At 43.3% G+C, this 26,166-nt stretch overlaps 1 protein-coding gene across 1 annotated transcript in view; it reads left to right on the top strand.

The window, feature by feature from the left end:
- PIK3C2G (phosphatidylinositol-4-phosphate 3-kinase catalytic subunit type 2 gamma) overlaps positions 1-26,166 on the top strand; it is a 1,914,223-nt gene that overhangs the window by 977,357 nt on the left and 910,700 nt on the right. The window contains exon 12 of the mRNA XM_086920790.1: positions 21,722-21,844. Coding sequence (XP_086776916.1) covers positions 21,722-21,844 — 123 coding nt within the window. The remainder of the gene's footprint in view (positions 1-21,721; positions 21,845-26,166) is intronic.

Genomic DNA, 26,166 nt, shown 5'->3' with positions numbered 1-26,166 from the left:
GAGAACCAGGCAAGGTTGCCCACTGTCGCTGTTATTGTTCACAATTGCAACAGAACCCCTGATGGCTCACCTGCGACAGCACTACACCAACAGAGGGATTGGTTTCACCATGAGGGCCCTAACCGTATGCAAACAAAATACCTCTGTATATGGTGAACCCATAGGAAAATTTTCCGCCTATCACAAGGGAGGTGGTGCAATACGGGGGACTCTCAGGAATAAGCATCAACTGGAGCAAATCTGTAATCCTCCCGCTCACATCTGGAACTAAGGCTTTTGTGACTGACTTCCCATTGGTCTGGGCATCTGGTCCGGTTCGCTACCTGGGCATATGGTTCAGTAGTGACCTGCAGGAACTGTGGACGGCCAATTATGGTAAAACCGTGGCCTGGATTGAAGCCCAAGTAAAAAGATGGAAGACTCTTCCCCTCTCCTTGGCCGGCCGCATAGCGGTGGCCAAGATGATCATTCTACCTAAGCTACTGTATCTCTTTGTCAACATTCCTTTGCCGCTCACAGTGCATTTTTTTAACCGCCTCAGGTCACTCATGATTGAGCTGGTGTGGGACGGGGAACAGCCTAGGATATCCCAGGAAGTTTTAACGCTACCACAAGCACAAGGGGGAATAGCAGCTCTGGACTTTGTCCGCCTACAGTGCACAGGCACAATTCTTACATTTCAGGGTACACCCCACACATTTTCAGCCATACTTTGCTACCGAGATGATAGCAAATGATACCAGAGTTGTGATAACTCCATGAGGTGGGCAGGAACCCACCCCATATAATTGAATTTCTTACAGAGATGAAAGAAACAATCTTGAATAAATCATGCTATAGGTGACACCACAAATCCAAGGGGTAAGTGTTTTAAGTTGTTAAAAAAAGGGGACACTGCCAAGGCTATCGGACTCCCACTTGCGCTGTCACTACTATACCACCCAGCTTTATTATTCCTATATCCTAAAAGGTGACAGAACTTTAAGCAGAGCAAGTGAGCGACTATATATAGAAAAGAAAGCTTTTACTGAGAGCTAAGGGCTCAGCGATATCCATCATCAGTGAAGTAGGGACCAGCCAGGTTATGTTCCAGAGAATGAATGACATTGGCTCATTGTAGGCCTGTGATTCTCCAGTTCCTGATCTCACACACATCAAAGAAGACTAAAATTTGAGAGCAGGTGAAAAACGTTGGATGAACATTAAACTTTGTGCAAAAGCCAGTCTTTGACACAAATAACCACAAATTAGGGGGCTTATTTATGAGAGGCTTACGTTGCCAGACTATCACTTTTCTAATGCTGCGGCAGTGCAACCCTCTCAATCGTATCTAAAAGGCCAAACAAACCGACTCTGCGAGGCTTTTCATGGCCTCATAGATATGAAGTAAGACAAAGCAGTGCAAGTCACAGCCTTGCCTTTCTCTGCACCAGGGAGGTGTTCCATGGGCGTTGCAGTGTGTTTTCCCACGCAACATCCATGTATTTCGATGCTGCCCCAGATTTACTTAATCACATATACCTGAAGCAGCACCAAAACCTTAAGCCTCTCAGAGCAGGCTTAACTAGGAGAAATATTTGTATTTCTCCTCGTCTTTTTCTCTTTCCATGTGTGCTGCAAAATGAAGCATGCATGGAAAGCGGAAAACCTCTCTACGTTGGTTTCAGTCAGGAAGGTGCCCCTTCTTGCACAAAAACAATCCTGTATGCAATGCAGCCACTCTTGCACCATAATGCATGAGTGCCTGCGTTGGGGCTAGGCAGCAAATTGTGCACTAGCATAGGGGGAAAGGACAGGAATTCACCATATTTCATTAATACCGTGCAGTCCTGCCCTTTCACATTGGCATAGGGCAGCGCAACAAGAAGACTTGTGGTGCTGCCCAACACCAACACCCCATAAATGTAACCCAAGATGCATAAGAATCGGCCCATTCCTCCAATTTCTGAGGGAGAATCTGTAGGGACTGTGTTGAGACCCCACACAAACCGTCTCCATTTTACAGATGTTGTTAGAAGCAGCCACCTCACTATCCCAAGTATGGGTTTCTACATAAAATGTAGGTGAATCAGAGGATTGAACAAGGGTTCTCTCTTTTTTTTTTATATAAAATCACAAATGTTTGACTTTTTACTCTGTAGAAGAGACTTGGCCTTCAGTTCCCCATAGTCTGCACCCCAAAAAAGCAAGAATTTCTAAATGAGGCAAGGGGAATTCAAGGCTAGTTGCACAATAGATTTGTTGCTCCCCCCTCTTATCACACCATCTAAAGCGTACTAACGTGGCACTCTATACTGATATCCAACCTCCAGCTTGCTCTGCACAGATACAGTAGACCCACACCGCGTTAAAGAAACACACTTTGTGCGTCTGTTTGGCAGGGGATTAGCCACCATGACAAGAAGAACAATCCTGGTAAACAAAAGATAATGAGCAGATATAGGGCCCGATGTAGCTGGAGAAATAGCGGTCGGTAATGGTGACATTCTGTAAATTTCACCGTTACCGAACGGTATTTAGCCAATTGCAATTTTCGTAATACACACTTTGTGCGTCTGTTTGGCAGGGGATTAGCCACCATGACAAGAAGAACTATCCTGGTAAACAAAAGATAATGAGCAGATATAGGGCCCGATGTAGCTGGAGAAATAGCGGTCGGTAACGGTGACATTCTGTAAATTTCACCGTTACCGAACGGTATTTAGCCAATTGCAATTTTCGTAATACCGAATGGATTCGGTAATAAGGAATCTGTGAAATAAGGAAAAACAGTTACCGATTCCTTCTTACCCAATCGGAGATACCGAAAACCCCAAATACCGAATCGGTAAATAAGAATCAGTAAAAGAGATGTACCAAAAATCAGTAATACCAAATTTAATGAAATTCGGTATTTAAGAGTCAGTAATTACCACTGACTCAAAGCAGGTGGTAATCATGTGCACAGCATTTAAACAGCCCCAAAATGCCACAGTCTCAACACAATGGCGGCCCTCTACGTTATTGCAAGGCAACTACGACTACAGGCAGCAGGAATGAGGGTCTGGGGAAGGGAGGAGCACATATACAGACAGAGCATCACACTATTTAAACTCAATGAGGAAAAAATTAATGAAAGGGACAGGCTACACCCCCAAACTATCCTGGACCTAATACGGGACCTGCACCCACTCCAGGAGCATCCTACACCAAGGGCGCACGCTATACCACCACATATCCAGGTGCTCTGCAGCCTCCACCCTTTTAGCATCAGGAAGTTACCAGGGGGTGATAGCCGCAGTAGGTGGTGTGTCGCAGTGCTGCAATTTCCATGATGCAAAGGATGCATCACTACATAAGCTTCCCCACTACACAGGCCGAACCGCTGAAAACAAAAACAGACTTCTACCAAAAGGCACAGTTCCCGCATGTTATAGGGTGCATCGATGGGACACACATACCCATCTGCCCACCTGCAGCCAACGAGTACATCTACCGTAACAGAAAATCCACCCACTCCATCAACGTGCTGGTCATCTGCGTGCGGCCAACATCATAACCGACATCATGGAAAAATTTCCTGGGAGCACCCATGACTCCTACATATTCCGCAACAGTGGGATATGCACACGTCTGGCTTGGAGAGAATTTGGAGAAGGATACCTGCTAGGTAAATCACTGTGACACACCCTGAGGTATACTGCTGATGATTATGTTGGTGTGTGTATAAATGGCACTGTCTTTCTCACCTAGGTGATATCGCATATGCCGTGCGGGTATTCACCCTCACTCCTTACCTGAACTCATCAACCCTAAGTGAGAGACGAATCAACACGCAACGTGGTGGAACAGACTTTTGAAGAGCAGATTCCGCTGCCTCCACAAAGCCGAGGCGCTCGTCAGTACCGACCCATCCTCTGCTGCAAGATCATCACTACATATGCTATGCTGCATAACCTGGCAACGAAGAAAGGGACAGCAGTCGATTTGACCAACTCTGAGGACGATGAAGATGACTGTCCACAGCCAGAGCCCAGCGCAACAGGAGCGGCACCAACACCAGATGGGAGACAAAGACGGGCTGAGATTACACTGAACTATTTCTAGGTAAGTAAGGAGACACAGCCAGTAATTGTGTGTGAGTGACATAGTTTAATAGCATGTTACTACACCACATCATGATGGGCTTAACTTAGCTGTCCCAATTCCAAACAGCCTACAAAGCCGTCATGGGTTAATTCACCCATGTATCAAAAACAAGTGTGCCTGGCATTACCTCCTGCGCCCACGCTCAGCATGCTTCCTCTGTGTACACTGTCCTCATTGGCAATATGTCCTGTGCCACGACTTTTCCGTCCACTGCGCCTCCTGGACTCTGTAACAGGGGGCATTTCACTGCTGTGGCTATTTGTCTCCTCACTGTCCGCCACATCACCTGCACCAGTATTGGCAGTCCGGTTATTCTGTAGCACTTCAAGTGCAGTGGTCACTGTCACCAGCCCCCTTTCCACATCCCGGCTGCAGTGTGCCATCTCTTCCTGCATGGCCACCGAGCGCCTGCAGAGCAGAGAAGTGGCAGTGGAGAGGCGGTTCACCGCCTTGGTGTAGTTCTCCATTTTGTGCCTCTCCCTGCGCCTTGCCATTCTGTCATCGTCCATCTTGCTGCACAGCAGCTTCACTGAGTCGGACATGTCCCTCATGCCCTCAGCCATGTCCCTCATTCCAACAGCCAGTGTTGTGTTCATTGTGCAGATGCGCTTATCTATGCACTGCAAGTGTGCTGTCATGTGCCCCATCTGCCGCTGAACTGATCGGATTGCCTTTCCTTGCAGGCGCTGCACCTTCAACATGTTCACCTCCAGACCTGTATAGACACTATGATCCTCGCCCTGTGAAGGTGGACTGTGTGCCCTAACCTTGCGGCGTCTGACACCTGTGAGTGGTCGCTCTGTGCGGTACTGTGTACCGGCATTATTGCCATTGTCTGGTACCATTGGCTGTTCTTCCCCCCTGCAGTCCTTGTCGGACAACTCCATCTGTTTGAGGCTGGCAACTGCATGCCTCCTGTGTCTTGGAGATGATGGCGTTGGTGACGCTGCTGGTGATGCCGGTCATGATGCCGATGGTGGTGCTATTGAAGGTGGGGTTGACGGTGGTGGTGTTGTGGTGTGGCCCGCAGGCGTAATGACATCCTCCTCCTCCGCTCTGATCTACAGGATGCCTTTACTACCTTGCCTGGCGCAGCCCTGCTCGATGTCTCGCCTGTGGAGACAGATTGTATATTAGTTCATTTCTCTGGCAGCATTTGCATACAAATACATGTCATGTCTCCCAATAAATCTGACTGTCCTCTACTTGCTTATCGCTGATGTTTGTCACATGCCTTTGGGTTCAGTGGGCTGACTGTTATGATAGGTGTTACACTGACTACATCTCCCATAATGCATTGCTGGTGTTTAGTAAAACCTGTACTGGAGTGGGATTCTTTTCTTTTTTCTTTTTTTATTATTCTTTTTTTTTCTAAATCCCGCCTGGAAGGGGCTGAGGATGTCGTGCTCGTCAATCCATTCTTGTAAGCGATCCATGATTAGTCGGTAAAAATTTTTTGGAGGGACATCTATGAGGCTGATGGGCCTGTAATTGGTTGGGAGCAGAGGGGAACCCTTCTTGAAGATTGGAACAATATCTGCTCCCAACCAAGTACCCGGTATCTCCATGCCCCCCAAAATCGCGTTGAAAAGGCAACAAAGGTAGGGGGCCCAAATCAACGGTTGATCTCCAAATAGATCACCGAGAAGCCTATCAAGGCCAGGGGCCTAGCCCATGGCCAACTTACTTATTGCAGTGTAAACTTCTTCAACCGAGAAGTCTAGCTCGGCACCTTCCCCTGGTCTAGATGTATTTACCAGGGAATGTTCTACACCTGCGACTGCTGCGTATAAGGTCTTAAAATGAAGCTCCCAGACCCCCGCCTCAATATTGGGTACGATTGCCGATCTAGGCTCTCCTGACCCTGAGTTAACTATTGCCCAGAATCTGCATGCGTCTCTGGAATCTGATGAGGAGGAAAGATTAGACCATTTTTCCATATCGCACTCCTTCTTGGCATGATGCATTATATCTTTATTTTTCGAACTTAGGGTGCGGATATTCATTTTGTCTCTACCATCTTTAACGGCCCCTCATAAGCTATGTTTTTGCCTTCCTGCATGAGGCACCCTCCGCCTCCTATTGTGGCCTGGCGGGTTGAGAAATTCGGCTAGGCAGGCAACTAGATCCTGATGGACGCGCTGCATATTATCATTAAAATCTGGTACCAAGGGCTGCGAAATTAAGAGTTTACTTCCTCAAGAATGGGTAAAGCAGCACTATATAACTTCGGCAGTGCATCTCGTGACACAACCAGTTTGTCCCACTTGACTCTGCGCCTATTGTTAGTTATAACCAACCCAGCTACTGCTTCCAGGCCAGGGTCCTTTTCATTTGCCCTAGCCCATGAGCACTCTATCCTCATACTCAGTGCATTGTGGTCACTGTCCACCCTAGACAGTACCTCAAAATCAATGACCTTTGGCCATAGACATACCTCCACCAAAATATAGTCCAATCTTGATTTCTGTCCCCTTTTATTGAATGTACACTTGGACGGAATGTCAGAAGGCATGCGACCATTACAGGCCCTGATGGAGTTATTCAGGGTTAGGGTCGTGATCTGAATGGCCAGAGGGGACCATGACTTTGGGTGTGGGGACTGGCAAGGCGGGACTCCCCAGTGTTCGTGCTCGCCTGTCAGTACTCCCTCGTTTAAGCCATTGAGTGGCTCATAGTGGCAGTTCAGGGATTCACATTGCCTCATTGGGGAATGAGGTCAGGGAGTGGGGGGTGCAGCTTGGTGTGCATGCATCTTGCCTTGTTTGGTTGCAGCTCTGGCAGAGCTGTCTGCATCCCCGATGCCGCTGACACTCGCAGGCCCTATGGTGGACTCCACAAGCAGTTCCAGGGCAGTCGGTGCAGGTGCTCTATTTTTTCCTCCACCTGTCAGGTTTGCTTGTTTTTTCCTTTCAGACATCCTCTTCTTCGCCATACTCCTGAGGTCACACCACCTCTTTTTTAGGTCGTCCACGTCCTGGTGGGTCACACCTATAGCATTAATGAGGTCCTGGATTCCAATCCATATTTTTCTTTTATGTGACTCTGGCACTTGTAGTGATGTTTTACCAAATAGCTTGGTGTGTTCCTTTGCCACCTCCTCAATTAAGATCTCCAGCTCCCTCTCACTAAATTTCATTTTTCATTTCCTTTCTGCACCATCAGTTTCCCTGTCTTGGCTGTCCATTCTGGTGTTTGATGTCAGCTAGTAAAGTTGCTCCTGTTTGTCTTTCTCTGCTGCCTGCCTCTCCAACAGCTTCTAGTTCTGTGCAGCTGCTTGGATGTGGCCACTTCCTTGTTGGGATTAAATAGGACGCACAGGATTGGCTGATTCCTCAATTGCAGGAATTTTGAATTACTGATTTGGTATTTACCGATTCGGTAATTCAGAATCGGTTATCCGATCGGTATTAAGGATTCGGTATTTTTTTTCTGAATATTACCGATTCAGTACAAATTACCGATTTTTTACCTACATCAGAAATACTGATTTCTTAATACCGAATCAGTAAAATTCGGTATTAAGAAATTGGTATTTCACATTTACCTACATCTGCCCAATAGTGACCACGAGAAGTTCAAAGAAGATGAACCGCAATCCCAAACAAAAACATGTAAAACAATGAAGGAACATGAGCTTCCTTAGGTAAAGAGCAGGACAGTCCAATGTCTGCCAAAGAAAACATAGAAACGGGTCTCCAGGGTGAAACGCCAGAGGCTTGTTGCCTCAAGGTAAGAGAGAGGGAATGAAATATTTCGTTACATTAACTGTGCAGTCCTAGTGTGATTTTCCGTTTTGAAATGGAAACCTGAGCGTTCACCTTGTCGACGCCATGAGGAGATTATGGATTACCAGCCACAGTGCTTTTGAGGGAGCGCACTCTTTTCAAGGTTCTGATTAACATTCTCCTTGGCGCTCTGCCGTTCATTTTTCTCTGCATATTTAAGAACTCTCGAGAGCGCAAGGGAAGTGACAGCCACGTTTCAATTTACAAACACCAAAGAGCTAAGAATTACTGATATAAACGAAGCAATGAATAACTGGGTCGCCACATGAAGGTATTAATGGTACACACCGTTGACATTTATTTATTTTTCCATGTGGTTGTGGTCCTTTTTATACGACTAGATCTGCTTCTTCTTGTGTGTGAAATTGCAGATGGCATCAGGAATTGAAAACCTCTATGTCGTGAACAGCTTTAAAAGGAGCGATAAAACAGGATTTCCTTTTGATCAGAATTGCCAGTCCGGTCATGTTTTCTGCATGTTCAGCTGCGGAAAAGCATTTCATTCTACTTAAAAAAAGACATATTGACCTTATACTTGGAATGAAATCAAATGATACTTGTGATGACCTTTCAACGACAGGCAATGCGTGAACCACACTTGCAGAATTCTTTTTTCTGAGCTCTAATACAGAGGATTGCCTGCAAACAGTGAATACGCAATTGCTTTATGATAAGCCTTCTTGGGGAAGATGGAGAGGAAAGCAAAGAAAGAACAGCAACAGTAGAGCAGGGAAAGCATAACAATACGTTGGGAAGGACGAGTCTCTTTGGCAGTGCCCCAAGCAGCATCTCATCTCGCTCTGGCCCCGATTATGAGTGCATTTTTTTTACCCCTTTTCACACCTCTGTTTGAAAAGGAATCACAATTCAGAGTTGTATGGTATTTACGCTGCCAGTAATAACCTGGTGCATTAAATACCTCAACTTTCATTATATTTCAGCCGGTCATATCTACCGGAATTTTATGGGGAAAACAGTACAATCCTTACCATAACATGAAGGTTTCTGTGCAGAAAGCCGACCCATTGTATCTTCTAGTTCACACAGGAATGAATGATAAGAACTAACCAATGGTTATGGCAGAGACCACGCTAGCGGTGGAACAAAAGTTTTCCAGTGCACTGATTCAGCGGTACCTCCAGGATGGCTGTGAAGGGATAGGTTACCTGCAGAGTCAGCACATTCAAAACCTTTTGTTCCATAGCTAGCGTGGTCTCTGCCATCGATTAAGTGGTCAGTAGCTTACCAAACTTAGGTCAGTTTTCAGATATACTTTACTGTGAGAATTTGGATGCATGTTTGGGGTACTTTTTACTAATGTTACAATCATTTCCCCCAACCACAAGTAGATTAGGTTTCATTTTCTGGTCCTGCGGAATTTTCCAGCTCAATAGCGACACTTATTTATTATTATTACATTATTATAATAATTTTTTCTGAATTTATAGGGCGCACAGCTACCCAGAGGTTTCCTGGCGCCTACGGACACACGCAGAAGGTGGAGCTGCTCTATTGGTTAAATAACCACGTTTTCAGATCCTTTCGGAATTTGCTTTCTAGGTAATTGGCACAGTAACCTGGCAGGTGATTTCTAGACGACCTGTAGCTTACGAACCACTTCCTTGTTGGCACCCAAGTAAAGTACGTTGCCGTAATCCAGTCGAGATACAGTTAAGGCCTGTATGACTGTTCTTTATGTGGGCCTGGGCAACATCCGCAGTGTTTTTTCCAGCCATTTAAGGATGGTAAAGCAGGTCAAAGTGACCATGAACACTTACTGCCTCATAGAGAGTTGGTCATCTATGATCATCCCAGATTACGGACTGATTGCGAGGGTTTAGGGAGATCATGTTTTTGGAATGGCCAATGTTGGGGGCCCCAAAGATCTTTGTTTCTGCTGAGGATGAGGACCTCCATTTTCCCATCAATAAGTTTCAGCCGATTGGAAGCATCCAACCCTCTATCTTTTGTAGCCTTACCTGGAGTGATGACACATTAGATGTCTCCTTGGAGGACAAGGAGACGATAAGATGGGTGTCATCAGCATAGGAGAAAATTGCAAACCAGCTTCCTCAGCAATTGTGGCCAGAGGGCTTTGTATGGATCCCTGTGGTACTCCATACGGGGAATCATGGGCCTTTGAACTAGCAGAGGGAGCGAAGACCTGAAAAGTCCTATCTAGTAGAAGGCTAGCCAAACATTTTAGTGCTGTTCCGACAATGCCCCAGGAATGTAAAGTTTGTAAAAGGGTAGTAGGAGAAACAGTGTTGAAAGCAGCAATCAAATCAAGCAGTATGAGTGTCATTGTTTCTCCCATGTCCAGGCGCTTGCAAAGGGTTTCAGTTACGCCCAAGAGAGTGGATTCTGTGGAGAAGCCAGCTCTAAATCCAGATTGTGATGCATGGAGGATTTTTTGTGAGTCTGCAAACTGTGACAGCTGCTGGTTGACTTGTTACTCCAGGATTTAAAAAAAGGCTGGAAGTAGGGAAATAGGGCGTAGATCAGAGGGTTCTGCTACATCAGCATTTTCAGCAGGGGTAGAACCATGGCATGTTTCCACCCCGGTGGAACTATTGCTTTCTGTAGTGATGAGTTAAACAGTTCCATGATAACATTACTTTATGGAAGTTCCAATATTTGAAAAATGGGAATAGGAAGTGGGTCTTTAGGGGAACCAGATCTAAGGCCGGAGAGGATGCGGCAACATTATGCTGTATGTAAGGGCTGCTAGCTTTCCAGCGTCACACCAGGGGGGCAGTGGTAGACTGTGTCATAGAGAAAGTGCCCAATGTGGGTGTAATGGGTTTTAAAAGCGGCTCAGTATTCGTAGGCCTATTCTCAAATTCTGTGTCAATTTTTTCAACAAAGTACTCTGCCAGGTTTTCGCATTGAGCTGTATTTAGCTCTGGAGGTGCAGGTTGGCAGGATGTACCTGACAACTCTTTTACAACTTTAAATAAGACTTTAGGATTGTTGTGTGCTGAAGTGATAGTGTGATTTGCATGCTCCGTTTATAGGCAAGTTTTGGCCCTGATGCATACTCCTTTCTCCAACGTCTTTCTAGAACTTTGCATGTTGTTTTAACTATTTTTAATTTATCACAGAACCATGGGGCAGGAGGGCAGTGATTGCTCATTTTTTTGTTGGACATAGGTAAACATGCGTCCACAGAGGGCATCAACCGTGATTGAATTTTGGCTGCCTCCGCAATCTTTGTTGTGGGAGTGCCAGGAATACTGTTAAGAAGATGTTTATTAAATTGAACAATGTCTAAATGTTTCCAATTTCTGAAACCCGTTTTGGAAGGAAGGGTAGAAGACTTTATGCACTGCGTCTCCAGTTTTACCTGAAAATCGACCAGGAAGTGATCTGACCAAGTAATGGGGATCGCTGTCTGGCATACGATGTTAGCTATTTTAGAAAAAATAGGGTTGAGTAAATATCCCGCCCAGTGAGTGGGTCCGGAGGTATGAAGCAACACATTCATGGCTGCTAAAGCAGCAGTCAAGGTGGAGCTGATATTGCATGTGGGATCATTCAAATGGATGTTTAAATCTCCTAAAAATGGTGAAGTTTGTAGCCTCTATTAACAGGGGAGCAATGAGTTCTAAGAGCAGTGATGCCGAAGGTCCAGCAGGACCCGGAGGTTGATAAATCAGGGTCCCAGAGAAGGTAAATTTAGAGGTGAGCGAAAGTTTAAATAAGCTGGCTTCGCAGTCCATGTAGAATAAATCCTCCCATTTGCAAGTATAAGTATTTTTTAAAATAAGTGTAATTCCTCTTCCGATTTTGTTAGTAGGTCTTTCCTAAGAATAGTGTAGTTGGGGGGTAGGGTGGTTGCCACATCCGGGCCTGAACTCTCATTTAATCATGTTTCCATTAGGAAAATGGCGTCGTCTGGTTGTGTGTTTGATAGCAGGTCATGTATATCTTCCTTATGTTTGGGAAGTGATCTACAGTTAAGGCTAAAAAAGTAAATTCTTCTGAGGGAGCTAATTTAGTTTGATCAGAAGAAGGCCGCCAAGGATTAAGTTTCCAGGGACAAGTAGTAACATCAGAATGTACCTTCCCGAGTTGTGTAACGAAAGAGAAGCCACAGTGTGACAGAAGCCTGATTATCTGGGGTTAGAGATCTACATTTCACTTTAGGCTTGGGGCGCAAATCAACTAGAAATTTCAGAGAATAAGTCTCTATGTTTTTTGTAAAAGAGGCAGGGGTCTTGGCCCCTGGGCCTGGCCGGGCATGGACGGGTGCAGATGGGCTTGCGTTTGCGCACCTTCGACACGCCACTGGCGCGCCTGCTGTGCGCATCTGCTGCACTAAGGGTGTGCCATTGGAATTTAAACAGGTGATCAGGTGATCGCCACACTCTTGGCCTTGTTCTAGACTTATCCCTCTCGTTTCTAAAAACTCTCATCATGGTACTGATGAATGCCAAAGCCTGTATCCTATGTCACCAGCATCACCCACACGTGATGAGTGGCTAGCTGACATGCTCATTGGCGTCCTATGAATGAGTTGTATATCAGCACCAGGACAAAGTCAACCTATTTGAAGCCATGTGGACACCCTTTCAGAGCTCTAAAGAAGATACTCAAAGACCCACCCACACCATGACCCTATGTGAACATTCATGGTTTGTTCATGGACCTTTCCAAACCACGCTGTGTTCTCTATTACCTTTCCATGCCTGCTGTTTTATCCTGGTTGCAATGTAACTCATCGAAGTCTAACTCTGACAAAATGGAAGTGCACTGAATAAATGAATGTATGACATTATAACGCATACATTTACAACACATGCCTTTAGAATGCAGTTTTTACATCGCAACATCCTTTACAACACATACATTTACATCGAATGCCATTAGAACTCATTTTTAAAGCTACATCTACAACACATTCCAGTTACATTGCATTATACCTTTACAACGAATACCATTACAACACATACCATTACATTGCATTTATGGTAAGTGTTGGATAGTGTAGGGGTAAAAATTGCTACTCTAACTCCAGGGGGTGCAACAGTAGGGTAAGTGTTGGATAGTGTAGGTGTACAATGCGTTGTAATGGTATGCGTTGTAATGACATGCGATGTAATGCCTTCATTGTAGTGACATGCGTTGTTGTGTCATGCGGTGTAATGACATGCAATGTAGTGGCTGCGATGTAGTGACATGCGTTGTAAAGGATGTCCCGATGTAATGACTGCATTGTAAATGTAGTGCGATGCAATGACTGCGTTGTAAAGGTTGTTTCCCTAATAAATTAATCCAGTGTGTCCTTCTCTTTACCTTTGAATTTCTGGCTACAAGTGTGGTCCACCTCTCCACATCCAGTGATCACCATAACACATTTAGGTGTCTATCTAGTACCAAAGTTCCCGCTAGAAAGGCAGGTAAATCACCTTCTTTCTACCTGCCACGTCCTGCTTAGGGTTGTAATGAAGATTTGACTTCTCATTCTCAAATTTGTTCATCAAGTTATGGTCCAGGCAACTATTTTGAGTCACCTGGACTACTGAAACTACTAATTTCTTGGAGTACCTGTGAGACTGATGAAGAAATTACAAAGGTGCCAAAATGCTGGGGCCAAGCAGGTCCTTGGACTCTTGCCGTTCTCCTCTGCCTCTTCCACACTGAATATCCTGTGCTGAATCCTTATGGAAAAATAATTGATTATAGGTTCCTTTGTCATGTCTAAAAAGTTGTGGATGACATTTGTCCCTCTATTTGAGGAAGAAATGTATCAACTAAGTTCCTACTCGCTCTCTCTGTTCCAAGGATTTCTTAATACTAACCATCACAAGAGTTAGGTGGGTCCTATCTGGGTAAAACTCCTTCTCGGCAATGTCAGCCAAATTTTTCAATAGTCTTCCTTTCACTCAGAGTGAGATTTCCCAACTGCTCCATTTCACAAAAGCTTTGAAGACCTGGCTTGAAAAGAGTAATTCTTTTTTTCCTGCTTATTTCCCAGTTCTCTTAGCCCTAGGACACTTGTATAGGTGTTTCTCACTTTCTACAAAGGCTATAAAATAAAAGCAATACTGTGGATAGTAGGTCTGTACCTATATTCACTCCAATAGTTAGGATTAATACTTTTATGAAAGATCCCATATTGTCATTAAGGAAAATTAATGAACTTACTGTAAATAAATATGTTGAAACCTCAGTTGGGCTAATATCCCCCCAACCTGTACAAAGTGTGTCCCGCCATTAATGTGCCTCACTACTTCATTTTTTTCCATTGCCTCACTGGATTTGGTGGCCATTCATCCATTTTGCCAGGATGTTTTTTGTAGTACCTATTTTTTAAATGAGGTGCAACCCTTACCTTCCAACCTTCTGATGTAAGTATGTTCTTTAAAAAGAAAAGTTATTTTTATTGTATTTATCTGAACAATACTTTTGACTGTTTCCCTGCTTTATAAAGGTATTGTACGCAACATTACATATCTGGAATTTTTAAGAAATGTGCTACGTGCAAAATTGGGTAACATTCATAGACAATTATGTAAAACATGTGCAACTATCAATTAAACAAGGAAACAAGGAGACATTAATGGCTAAAGACAAAATGTATATAGTGGTCTCTATGAAAAAATGAGTATGGATCAACACTATTTACATTATATGTGGGTGTATCCCATACAATCTGGTGCACATCAGTGCTCGTGCGGAAAAGGGAATGGCGCATGTGACACTTGACACAAAGAAAACGGCGATGGCGATTTACACTTTTCTTATTCTATCCCCTTTATTTCACTCTCCCCTTGTACAGCACTGACAAATTATTTTGTATTGTTGTCCTGAAGATGACCTGAAGTTATTACAGGTTGAAACGCCGAAGACCACTCAGCGTAACTTTTGGCGTCTATTGGTTCTCTAACTTGTTGATGATTCTGTGTTTTCACAAAAATTTTGAAATTTTACAACCATTTAAGTACTTGTATATTTCTTTTGTGCCACTCTTTCACAGTCTCCTTTGTCTCACGTGTCACTTGTACTGTTCACTTTTTGGCATGAGCACAAATGTTCACAAGATTGTATGGGTTATATATACATATAATGTAAATGGTGCTGATACTCTTTCTATTTTTATTTTTTCGTAAATAGAGAACGCTCTATAAATTTTTTCTTTAACCATTGATTTCTCCTTGTTTTCTTCTTTCTGCAATTGTTGTGCACATTTCACATAATTGCCTATGAATAATACCTGTTGAGATGTTGCTGCTTGCTTAAACACGATTTACCCAGTTCTCAACTGGGTCTATGGGCAGTCTCCTGTTGTTTTTTTCCCATGTGCAAAGTTGGGTATATTCTCTCTAATTCCTCATTTCTTGTGGTGAGCTTTGTGGTGATTCTGTTCTTTGTAATTGGATAGCCTGTCCTTTTCGTGGACTATTTACAGGCTCAACTTAGCTTTGAACCTTGAGAGTTGACAGAAAGCTTATTTTATTAAGGCAAGGAACTGTCTTTAATCAAATTTCTGAGATGGTTAGCATGGTACCTTCCATTGCTCGCTATGTCTCTCTTCACATTTCAAAAAAATGTCATCAGCTAGTGCCCAAGCACTTGAGAAGCCATCCCATTCCATTGCTTATGCAAACCCTTAATGCCTCCCTACCTGTGACTTCCAGGATGGGCTCCCTGAGCTGCATGTGCTGGTGATCCCAGCCAATACTGATGGAGAGTGTCAGTGGTCTAAACAAATCAGGAGTTTAGCTCCTGACTACAATGATTTAGTGGTGTTAGTGTGATTGACAAAAAGAGAGTTTCACTTGTGTTTCCCTGAGTGCCAGCATTCATTTTCTGGCATCAATCTCAACTCACCACGGTACTTTTCTCCAACCCAGGCATCAGCAGGCTCTGAGCTACTCTGGCGTATTCACGCCTTCAGGGGTGGGCACCATGCTTGGAAGGGGCTGGGTTTGATGGAGCCAGCTAACACTGTCACCAACCCTAGGATCCTACACTTTCCCTTTACTAGTGCGACCCTGAAATTCAATATCGGCATGAATGTATCCCAACAAATGAACAGTTGTACTTCCTTAACTCCTACTTGTTGCATGGAAACAAACAAATGTACCTGACCCGTAAAATTAATGAAGAAAATGTGTTTATATATAAGCGGCAGCCATGCACACAAATCCATTAGGACTCAGTACATTTGTTGTTTATCCCAACTAATGCATTCTGTTCCAGTGGCGTAACGAAACTCTAGGGAAGCCCCCCCTGCAAAGTGCATGAAGGGCCCCCCTTCTGACTCACTCAGGATCTCTCAGGCCAGCATACTTTGTTGAAGGAGGCCCCTGGAGCTCCCCCTCTGCACTGCGGGGTCTACGGGGGCCTTTGTTGCGCCCCTGTTCTGTCACCACCTTTGGGAATTTACAATAATTCAGCATCAACCTCATTCACTTAAGCTATTTTGCTTCTTTACCACTTTACCTGTTGACCTACGACATTTACTGAACTTAATATTTCATTTTTTTTTTACCTAGTGTGCAATACTCCTAATGCAGGTCCGTCTTCGGAATTGGTGTACTGGCCACACTGATGAAAAGATAAACATTTACCTTTCTCGAGCACCACCTTTTGCCTTTCTCCTTTTCTTACTCCCCCTCCACTTGATGAATTTGAATGAATGTGCGAGGCTTGTTTTTTTTCAAGCCTCGCACATTCTCTCTTGGCAGTTTAAATAACATCAGGTAGCGGAGAATCATCTTTTAGCCCGATTACATCACAAATGATGTCTAACTGACAATGTAACCTAAATGGATGTCTCATGTCATGTGCTCTTCTAGGCAAGAACAAAAATTACCTGTGGCAGTTCATTTTCTAAGTTCAGTTTTGTTGCCTTTCGCTGATTCACGCTCTTGTTGCACAGCTTCCCAAAATTCTGTCTCTCCAGTACTATAATGACTTTCGAGAAAAAATAAAATCCAATTTCTTCGTGCAAATTTCCAATGTTTATATTCAGCCTCTTCTTCACATAACTCAGGAAGGTTGTCAAAATGTCTTGGCCTGCTGGGATCAAACATGGAGCATAATGCCCTAATACCTTCTTGCAGAGGCTGCTCCCAAAGGGAGCTCATAAGCTGGCGCCATAACTAGCGCTGTGCCCCGGACACAAACTAGTGGGGGTTGGTTTTTGGCACGCAAAGCGGCCCAAGGAACAAAAGAAACGCCTGCACCCTCCCCTCCACGGCGGCCACCGAAGAGGCCCCGGCCCCCCGGCCAATGGATATAGGGCAGACCGGGCTGGAGGTCAAATGGGGGGAATATAAGAAACGCTGCCCCAGGCAAGCTCCTATATTATCGGAGTGGGGGAACAGCACAGACGGCAGACCCACACCTAAGGAACATCAATTTTGCAGGGCTGAGGAACAGGCAAAGCGTGGTGGAGAACTACGCTGATAATGGTTGGTACGGATGCACACCGGAGGGCGGTGTGCCAGAATAGGTCCACTCACCTTCAGATGCCTCAAAGCTGGTGAGTTGGCCTAAGGACAGGTGTGTAGGACCACTCACTCTGGGATGCCTCACGGCTGGGAAGTTGGCCTACCAAAGATGAGGGGTAGAAAACGGAGATGGCGCTCGCAGCCCAGCCCCGACGGAAGGCAGGGCACAACAAGAGTTGAACAAGGTAGCGAGGTGGCCTAACTCCAGGACAGAAGCTACTCCCTCCCCACGCAAAGTGAGTGCAAAATCAACCTACCAAAGAAAACGACCCAGAAGGGCCAAGAGACAATAACAAGGAAGTTTGTCAGGACATAACATGCAAAATATGCAAGTATATACATATTTCCTTGTATTCCTAATAAACTGCGGCCAACAAATGACCACCACAAGACGAACGTGTATGCTGGCTTTTTTCTTATCCTGATAAGGAATTCAGTATGGCAAACGTGGTATACATGTGGGACTGGGGCAGAGTGCGGGGGTTATTCCATTTGCCCCTTTAAGGAGCGGATACATGGTGAACCAAAAAAAATCGATAAAATGTATATGCCTTGTATGCTGAACAAAGGGAAAGAAAGGGGATCAGTAAATTAACTGTAAAGCATAAAATAAAAAAGCAACTAAAACAAACACAGTTTGACAATCCGCTGTTATTGTGAAAAATATACCCAATAAATATATTTTTTTCGTTTGCCCTGTTGTTCTCACAGCTTTAAGAGGTGCACAGGAATATAAATTGTTTCAGGTAATTTGTATAAGGTGTCTGCCGCATCCGGGACCATGACCAACTTATTAACATTGGCCATAATTGTTGACAAAGTTTGTGCCACATCCAGGGCTGTTTTTTGTTGTTTTGTGGATTTTAAAGCCGCTTTCGACCGGGTCCCCATGGCAGCATTATGGGAAAAGTTAAAGAAATTGGGAATTCCATGAAAACTCCTGGAGGAAATATTCAGTTACACTCAAATACATGGGTTCAGGTGAAGATGGGGTCTGGCACACATCTCTCCCGGAAAATCAGGACAACCAGGGGTGTCAAACAGGGCTGTGTGCTGGCCCCGCTTCTTTTTAATCTGTTTATAGCTGACTTGCCGACAGCCCTAGAAGAAACCATCAGTCACCCACCAAAGATGGGTGGTGTTACTAGAAGCAACCTGCTCTATGCTGACGATTTAGTGCTTTGTAGTCTCACACGAGTAGGTTTACAAAGGCTCCTGGCTAAACTATGCAACTACACCACCATAAATCAATTAGAGGTTAACCTAAAGAAAACCTAAGTGGTTACCTTTGGTAAAAAAGAAAAGCCGGGGGAGGATGGTCGTATAATAACATGAGCATTGTAGCAGGAAGTACATACAAATACCTAGGGGTCAATCTTGACTCATGGGGCAATTTTGTGAAACAACGAAAGGAGATATTAGTTAAACCTTTGACCTTACAGGTGACCCTCTCAAAGCTCTCAAAAAGTTGTCCGGCCCAAGTCTAACACCTTTGCTAGAGGTTATGAGAGCAAAAATTGGTCCGACACTGTCATATGGTATTGAGACTTTTAAGGGTAAACTAAATAAGACTCTAAACCAACACGTGACTAAAATCTACAAAAAGGTCCTCCGCTTGCCCAAAAGTGCCTCTGCTGCCCAGATCAGGCTGGTACTGGGCTTACTAAATTATGAAGTCTCTATTACTGGCACGTTTTTACATTTTTGCCATAAACTGAGACAAGCAGATGCAGGCTCATTGGGGTCACTAGTCTGGCTAGATATCACCGAGAAAAACCCAGGGGGCTCGTATGGTCGACGTTTTAAAGATTCCATTCTAGAACTCTCTGTGGGTGACCGATGGGACCTCAACCCCAGCGCGTCAGTATTTAAAAGCACCATTAAGAAATGTGTCAGAATGAGCTCCCTCATTATAGATAAAAAACATTTTGCCAAACGCAGACACGCTTGGGCCATCATGAATTTGTGCGGGCGTCTAGCCCCTGTAAATGTAAATTGATACTTGTATAACGCACTATTCACCCGCAAGGGTCTCAAGGCGCTTGTACGAATACCGCTGTGGAACCCGTCTTGGCTTTCCCTGTGAGGCGTCCACTCCTGGGCACCCCCAGGGTGAAGGCCAGGCATCCTTAGCATTGTGGGGGCCGTTGTGGAGATTAAGCAAGCAATTGCCCAGAGTTGCAGAGTGGGACTCTATGATTAGAATAGGCACCAAGGCGAGAATTATCAGGTCCGTGGAATTTTGTTTTTAGCCCAAGACCCGCCGAGTCGGGGAATTGAACCCTGGTCCCAGGCTAGACCTCTGCATCATTGAGCCACACTTCTCCACAACTTACCTGTCATGTACGTATTCCCTGCATCTACAACTTAGTTTTATGGCTATTAGACTCGGTGACTGGAAATTTTTAAAAGATCTGCCAGGCTGGCGTCGTACGTCCGATGTATTATGGTGCAGAGGGTGCGGCAGGAAGGCTGAAACAATAGAGCTTGTGGTCTGTCTCTGCCCAGCATTCATGTCACTGCGCAGACGCAAACTGAAAGCGGAGTGGAACAGGTTGGGAATTAGATCATGCAGACAGGCAATCATTGCCGCCCTAAGCCCAGAAAACACACCTTTAAATATAGGCCACACAACATACATACGCCTTATATATCGCCTCTTGTCGACATCAACCTAAATCAAATTGCATTATTTTAAACTGTTAAAAAGTCTTTTTATCTTTGTATTCTTTTATAATTCGCTGCTATTGAATTGTTGCTGCTATTTTTATTTGTACTCACTTTTAAAATTTGCAATGACTTGTTAACGGTTGATTGGTCCACAAGTCCACCATTGCTAATTACTGGTACCACAACTTCCTTACATTTTATAGTCAGTCCAACGCTATGTGATTGCTTACAATTGGGAGTTGTATAAGGTCTCCGACCTGTACTTACCCATCGCTACTTATGTGATGTTAGTTTTTAGTTTTTTTCACTGTGTATCGCTGTTGGTGTTCCTTTGAAGGATGTTATTTTATATCCAATAAAGACTGTTTATAGTGTCTGCCGCATATAATATCTTTCAAAAGCGGGGTGTGCGTATCAACCCAACATGCATTGTAGAAAACCGATGCACAGCCGTTAAATGGCGGTATTTGCCATGTGGAAGCGTGAGTATTATGGCAATGCACTTGAAGGGATGTATGTTTCACCACGATGCACGTCATAAATAAATGTGAAGCTCCAGCCCTGTATGTCACAATGACCTTTATCTGCTGTATTCTTTAAATCCGGCAAAAAAAATCTTTCTTGCATCCCCACCACTCAGTGTTAGCCCATTTAATGAAACTAGTGCCACACGCAATATTACTTGAGAATATCCTATTTCAATCGATAGATATTGGTAATTCTTTTCCTCCTTCGTACATCTGGTTGAACATGTTTCAGCGTCGCCTCTAAGCACTCACTTTGCCAATTGACCTGGACTCCATTCTCTGCAAAGCACCCATAGCAATTGTGGTGAACAACTGAAATTCAGCAAGGGCCTGAAGAGACGCTTTCTGCCTGGACTTTGCTTAGATAAACGACCTGTACATTTCAGTGCTCTCACTCTCCAGAAGGCCACCTGACCCTTCCTTCTTCTTCCTGCATTTAAAGAATCTAATTCTGGTCAGGTTAAAATGCCCAAGGGGACCTTCCTTTTGGGCCTCCCACTACCAAGGCTAATCCATTTCTTATCAATGCAAGGCACTTTTTGAGGAACTGGCAGTGATTGGTTATTCTATAAGCACCTGCCCCCCTCAACCAACTACATAGCGAAAGATTACAACTGTCATTAAGTATATTGAAAAGAAAAAAATATATATAATTGTGCCAGAATAAAATATAAAAGAAGCGATTATTACCTTCTGTGCAAGTACACCATTAGTTACCAATAACATGTTGACATTCCTTTCTCATGAGAATGTGACTTAATTTGCTCTCACATGGTATTCCTCATATGTCCTCGTATGTCGAATACAACCTTGAAAAATTGCATAATATCAAAGGATTTTTTAAATTATTTTGAATGTTAATAGATTAATTGGTATTTATTCTTTTAGTCACACTTTATAGGGATTTTTTTGTTTTTTATTCCAGATCTTTAAATTTATCTTCTGTCAATCTTAAAAATTTAAATACATAGTGTTGTTCACCAACACCTTATAGAGCGTGTTAAGTCATTCATGAGCAAGATGTGTGATCACTTTTATTAGGAAACCTGTTTCTGGTATTTTATGAACTGGGTACCTTGTGATCTTCAATTGTATGCAACCTCTCACCCCAGTATGCATGCTAATTGTTGCCTTCTTTTTATAGGTATAAAGACTTTTCTGTTTCCTGTTCATTATCCTATGCTGGAAAGAAGCTATGTCAAGTGAAGAACTGCAGGAAAAGACCAGCTGAAAAGTCACCATTTTTCTCAGTGACATGGGATGAGAGGTGAGTTCATAGCTAATATTGTTTGTGATTTGCAGTACATAAGGTTTTGATATGCAGAAAAATAGCCTAACTTTGTTTATCAGATTCTATGCACCTTGAAGCGACCCAGATCATCTGATACGTTGGCAGGATTGCATTTCTTTCGCCGCGAGCAATTAGAAATTATTAACCCCTTGAACGCTCATGATGAGCTCAGCTTGTCATAAGCCACGGTGCTCGTGACGAGCTGAGCTTGCATGACCGTTGGGATACTTGCACGCTGGGCTAATTCCCCTGCTGTGCGAACGTTCTACACAAACGGGTGTGGTAATGACGAGCTCAGCTCGGCTAGAGCACACGACCACCGTGGCTCATGAGCAGCAGGGCGCTGTACACGCTCCCCCTCCGCCCAGCACAGCGGGGGAACGAGCCCCGCATGCAATGGGTTAAAGTCAAATTTAAGATTTCGGATAATCCGAATTTAAACTGTTAAGTGTACATTTACTACAGAAAACAACAATGTTAAGTGATGAGCTAACTGTTTAACGTTTGGAATTTTCTACTGCTTCTAGGTATTCCCACGCAAATTTAATACTGGAGTAAAATAACTCAAATCTGGACATGGTGATACTACTGTGGCTGGAGAGTTATTTTCCAATCAAAATGCGTTTTTCTTTCACCATAATATAAGAGTGTCATTTGAATCTTCGTAGCCTCTAAATGATTCGGAATTCCACCTTGCGGATTCTTATATTTTGTGCAATATGCTTTGGGGACCCTCCCTCCTTTCCCAGATTTAGGTAGTCTCCTGGCCCAATTACTTCTGGTAACAGCAACATGGCACCACTTCCCAAAACTATTTCCCATAATTCTATGGGGGTTGATGGCAAGCCCTTTTTTCAGTGTCCCCAGCAAGTCCACCATCAACTGTGCCCCAGAGTAATCAGGGAAGCTAGTGCCACTAGCTCTGGAGTCAGTCCACTAGTGTACAAGAAGAAGAAGAGCCACTCCGAACCGGTCTATTTTTCCTCTTGTGTGGATCCACTCTTCTGAAAGTTTCTGGCCCCCAGCTGGCGTTTAATGTGGAGTGAAAGAGTTCTAGCATTTTCCCATTTCCTGGAAGCAGCCAACAGGCTGACACTCCCCCCTTCTCAGCATTGTGTTTTTTTTTTCTAGATTGGAAAATCAAGTGATTTTCTTGAATGCCTCACCCATTACCTTAACTCTGCCCACCCTAGACTGATGTTTTTCCTCTCAAGAACTCAAAATTAATTACTAGTGACAGAGTTCTGCAAGCTCTCTCATTGCCCTTGTGAAAAATATATTTCCAGGCTTGGCAAAGAATGGAAGCTAATCAGCTAATGAAGATTCCTTCCTCACCTTATTCCTCATTCAGGTGAAGGCTAATTCCCCAAAAGGGGTAATTATTTTACTAAAGGCTTCAAACTGCCACCTGGTGAGCATAATAATGAAATGGGTCCATCAGGGTAGGTCAAAACTCATTAGGGCTGGTTAGGGAAATATCACATAAATACAAATATATTTAAAATGCTTCTAGGTCAACAACGTAAAGTCAATGGCTTTTCTATGTTGAGCTATTCAAAAACTATATTTAAGTAGTTTTCACTGTACCAAAATGGTAAATGCACTTAAAATGCTACAAGCTTACACTTCAGTCAAAAGAAAAAAAAACATGTTGTTTCATTTTCCATTTAAATTGTAAGGCCTACATAGCTCCCATCTGTGACAGGTCTGCTTGTGCGCAGACACCATTCAAACAGAAGTTTATAGTAAGGGGCCTCATTCACATCTGAGATTCAAAAACCAGGAGGTCAAAAATTAATTTAAAAAAACACACACTATACAATCCTCTAAACATAAAATTACAATTTACAGGAATTTCACAAATGGCGTTTCGGAAGAATTAGGCAGGTTCTTTAGATTATTACATCTGCATTTGCTTGAGGGTGTGGCATAATGTGCTTTACCATTTTCAAGAAGGGCTTGTAGCAAGTGTGGCAGGCAGACATGTTTGAATCAGTAAGTCAAGCTAAAATGTTCTTACATCTCTTCCATTGCATGTAGGTCTCTTTGGGGATTTTCTTTCTTTCAAATCTCCACAATATGAGCACACTTCACATTGAGCACTGAAACCCAGATTAAGTTGAAATAATAGGAGGGATCTGGGGACGCCCATAGAGTTACAAACTGCCAGAATGTTGTGCTGCATGTAAAGTGGGAGTGTCATTTGACAGTCTCAACTCTTTCCCATTGTGTCAAAAATAATTGTCTGCTGGCTTTGTGAAACATTTCTCAGTGGATGATTCTTCATATAAGACCTCTGGCTTGACAACTGCAATGCAAGACAGGGTTACTTCAAAATACTTTGCTCAGCTCCTACTGGCTCACAACCTGCGAGCCTGGCCCATGCTCAACCATAATGCTGTAATCAAAACCTGCTCACCTTCAAAACATTATAATGGCTTGGCTTCTTGTCAAGCAACCTAAATGTCCAATAGAATGTGCCTGGTGTATAACACTTTCTACATGTCTTCCATGATATAGCCCCTGGGCATTCCAGACATTCCAGCAAATGGGAGCCTTATATCCGCTGGCCATAATCATTTGACACTCTACCCTACAGTCAGAAAATTTGGTGGCATATCAATACATGTCCAGATATTTTATTTTCATTATGAAGCTACCTGCCTCCACACCTAGGAATCACATTTTATTGAAGGACCCAGGAAGCTAAAAGAATATACTCCAATACAATTATTTTCCTCTGAAATATTGAAAAAACATTTGCAATTGTGTCAGACTCTTCAATTCCTTATAAAATGCACTTTAGTAAGGTTAGATGCCTTAGATTGACAATTCAGTGTCCCATTGCCAGTAGATGACATTCCTGACCTTCTGCAAAGTCTTTATGCTGTTTTCCTTACAGCTGATTGGACTGTCACAAATTGCCAAGGAGTACTGAAGCAGCGCGGCTTCAAAAATTCTTCATAAACCATCACTTTAACCCGCGGAGCTATTTACAATTTTCTCACAACTAGGCCCATCATTCTTACCTTGCATTCATCCACACATTTACTCTGCTCCGAGGATTCAGTAAGGATCCAAAAGAAGATCACGGTGCTATAGCGGAGTGCCTGAACTAAACTTTATACATTATTTACACCTGCAGTTTTATTTCTAATACCATGGTTTTCTAAAAGAAGAATTTTGAAAACTAAAATAAGTCATATATGCAATAAATCCTGAAAGAAAAGTTAAATTTCAATAGCATTCATTTATTAGCATGACAGCTTTGAAAAATAAGTCAGAGGCGTATTACCCAGATATAAAGCCGCAGACATCAGCATAGAATGTAACAGTTCCAAATGAAAAACTCTCTGTCTCTCTCTCTCTCCAAGGACTTCGCACCCATTCAAAAGTTAAAGTTCAAAAAAATGTCAAAGTCCTTGCGCCATAGGAAAAATTGCGCAGACGGACAGCATCTCGGGGTGCAAAGATGAGGTCAAAAAACGAGCATCTTTCAATGTCCCAAATGTCCTCTTTTATATCCTTTTTCAATAACTTATCTGTTTAAATTCGTAACTCTTAAGTCCTAGAATGTCTGTGATTGGTCAATTTAGAGTCGGATGAGCATCACCTCTTCGTTTTACAGTTCAATTTTGTGCGGAGTCATCCTTAAGTCACGGAAAACTGGGGTGCCATTGTCCTAAATTTTACTTCCTTCGAAGTGTCCTTTAAATTGTTGGTTGATGTACTTTTCCCACGAATCAACATACTGACTTCAACAAACTTGGCTTGAGCCCTATGATATAGGCCACACTGTCCTTAACCCATACTGCTCAGTCACAAGCAGCTCACATCTTCGATCTGGTGCCTGCACACTTCTACCGCCATCTCGGAATTTCAGTCCGCATCCATCTTTATTGGCTCACATAGGCCTCAATTTAGGAACTATTACAGAAACAAACATAAATAAATGTAAATTTACTAAATAAATCCCTTTCTGTTTACCTCCCCCTTTCTAATTATATCCAGGTTAGTATTTACCTATCTTTAAGCAACATATATGCGTGATTTGACTTACCAATCTTCATGATTTATGCCACAAATAAACAGACAAAAGCATTCATGCAATTCTCAATTAGAGTATAACAAAAGCGTACTCTTGATGACACAATATATGACAAATGAGTAAATTATGCTTAGCAATTCCATGCAAATTAGTATCCCATGTGTATTTGAGTGTGTGCATTCTTTTATATGTTGATTCATTTCAAAACCACACATTTAGTACTTATTACTGTTATGGAAAGTTAGTCTCA

Source organism: Lissotriton vulgaris, chromosome 1_1, assembly GCF_964263255.1.
Source record: "Lissotriton vulgaris chromosome 1_1, aLisVul1.2, whole genome shotgun sequence".
Taxonomy (NCBI): domain Eukaryota; kingdom Metazoa; phylum Chordata; class Amphibia; order Caudata; family Salamandridae; genus Lissotriton; species Lissotriton vulgaris.
Note: the sequence above shows the minus strand (reverse complement) of the source record. Positions and strands in the feature narration are given on the sequence as shown.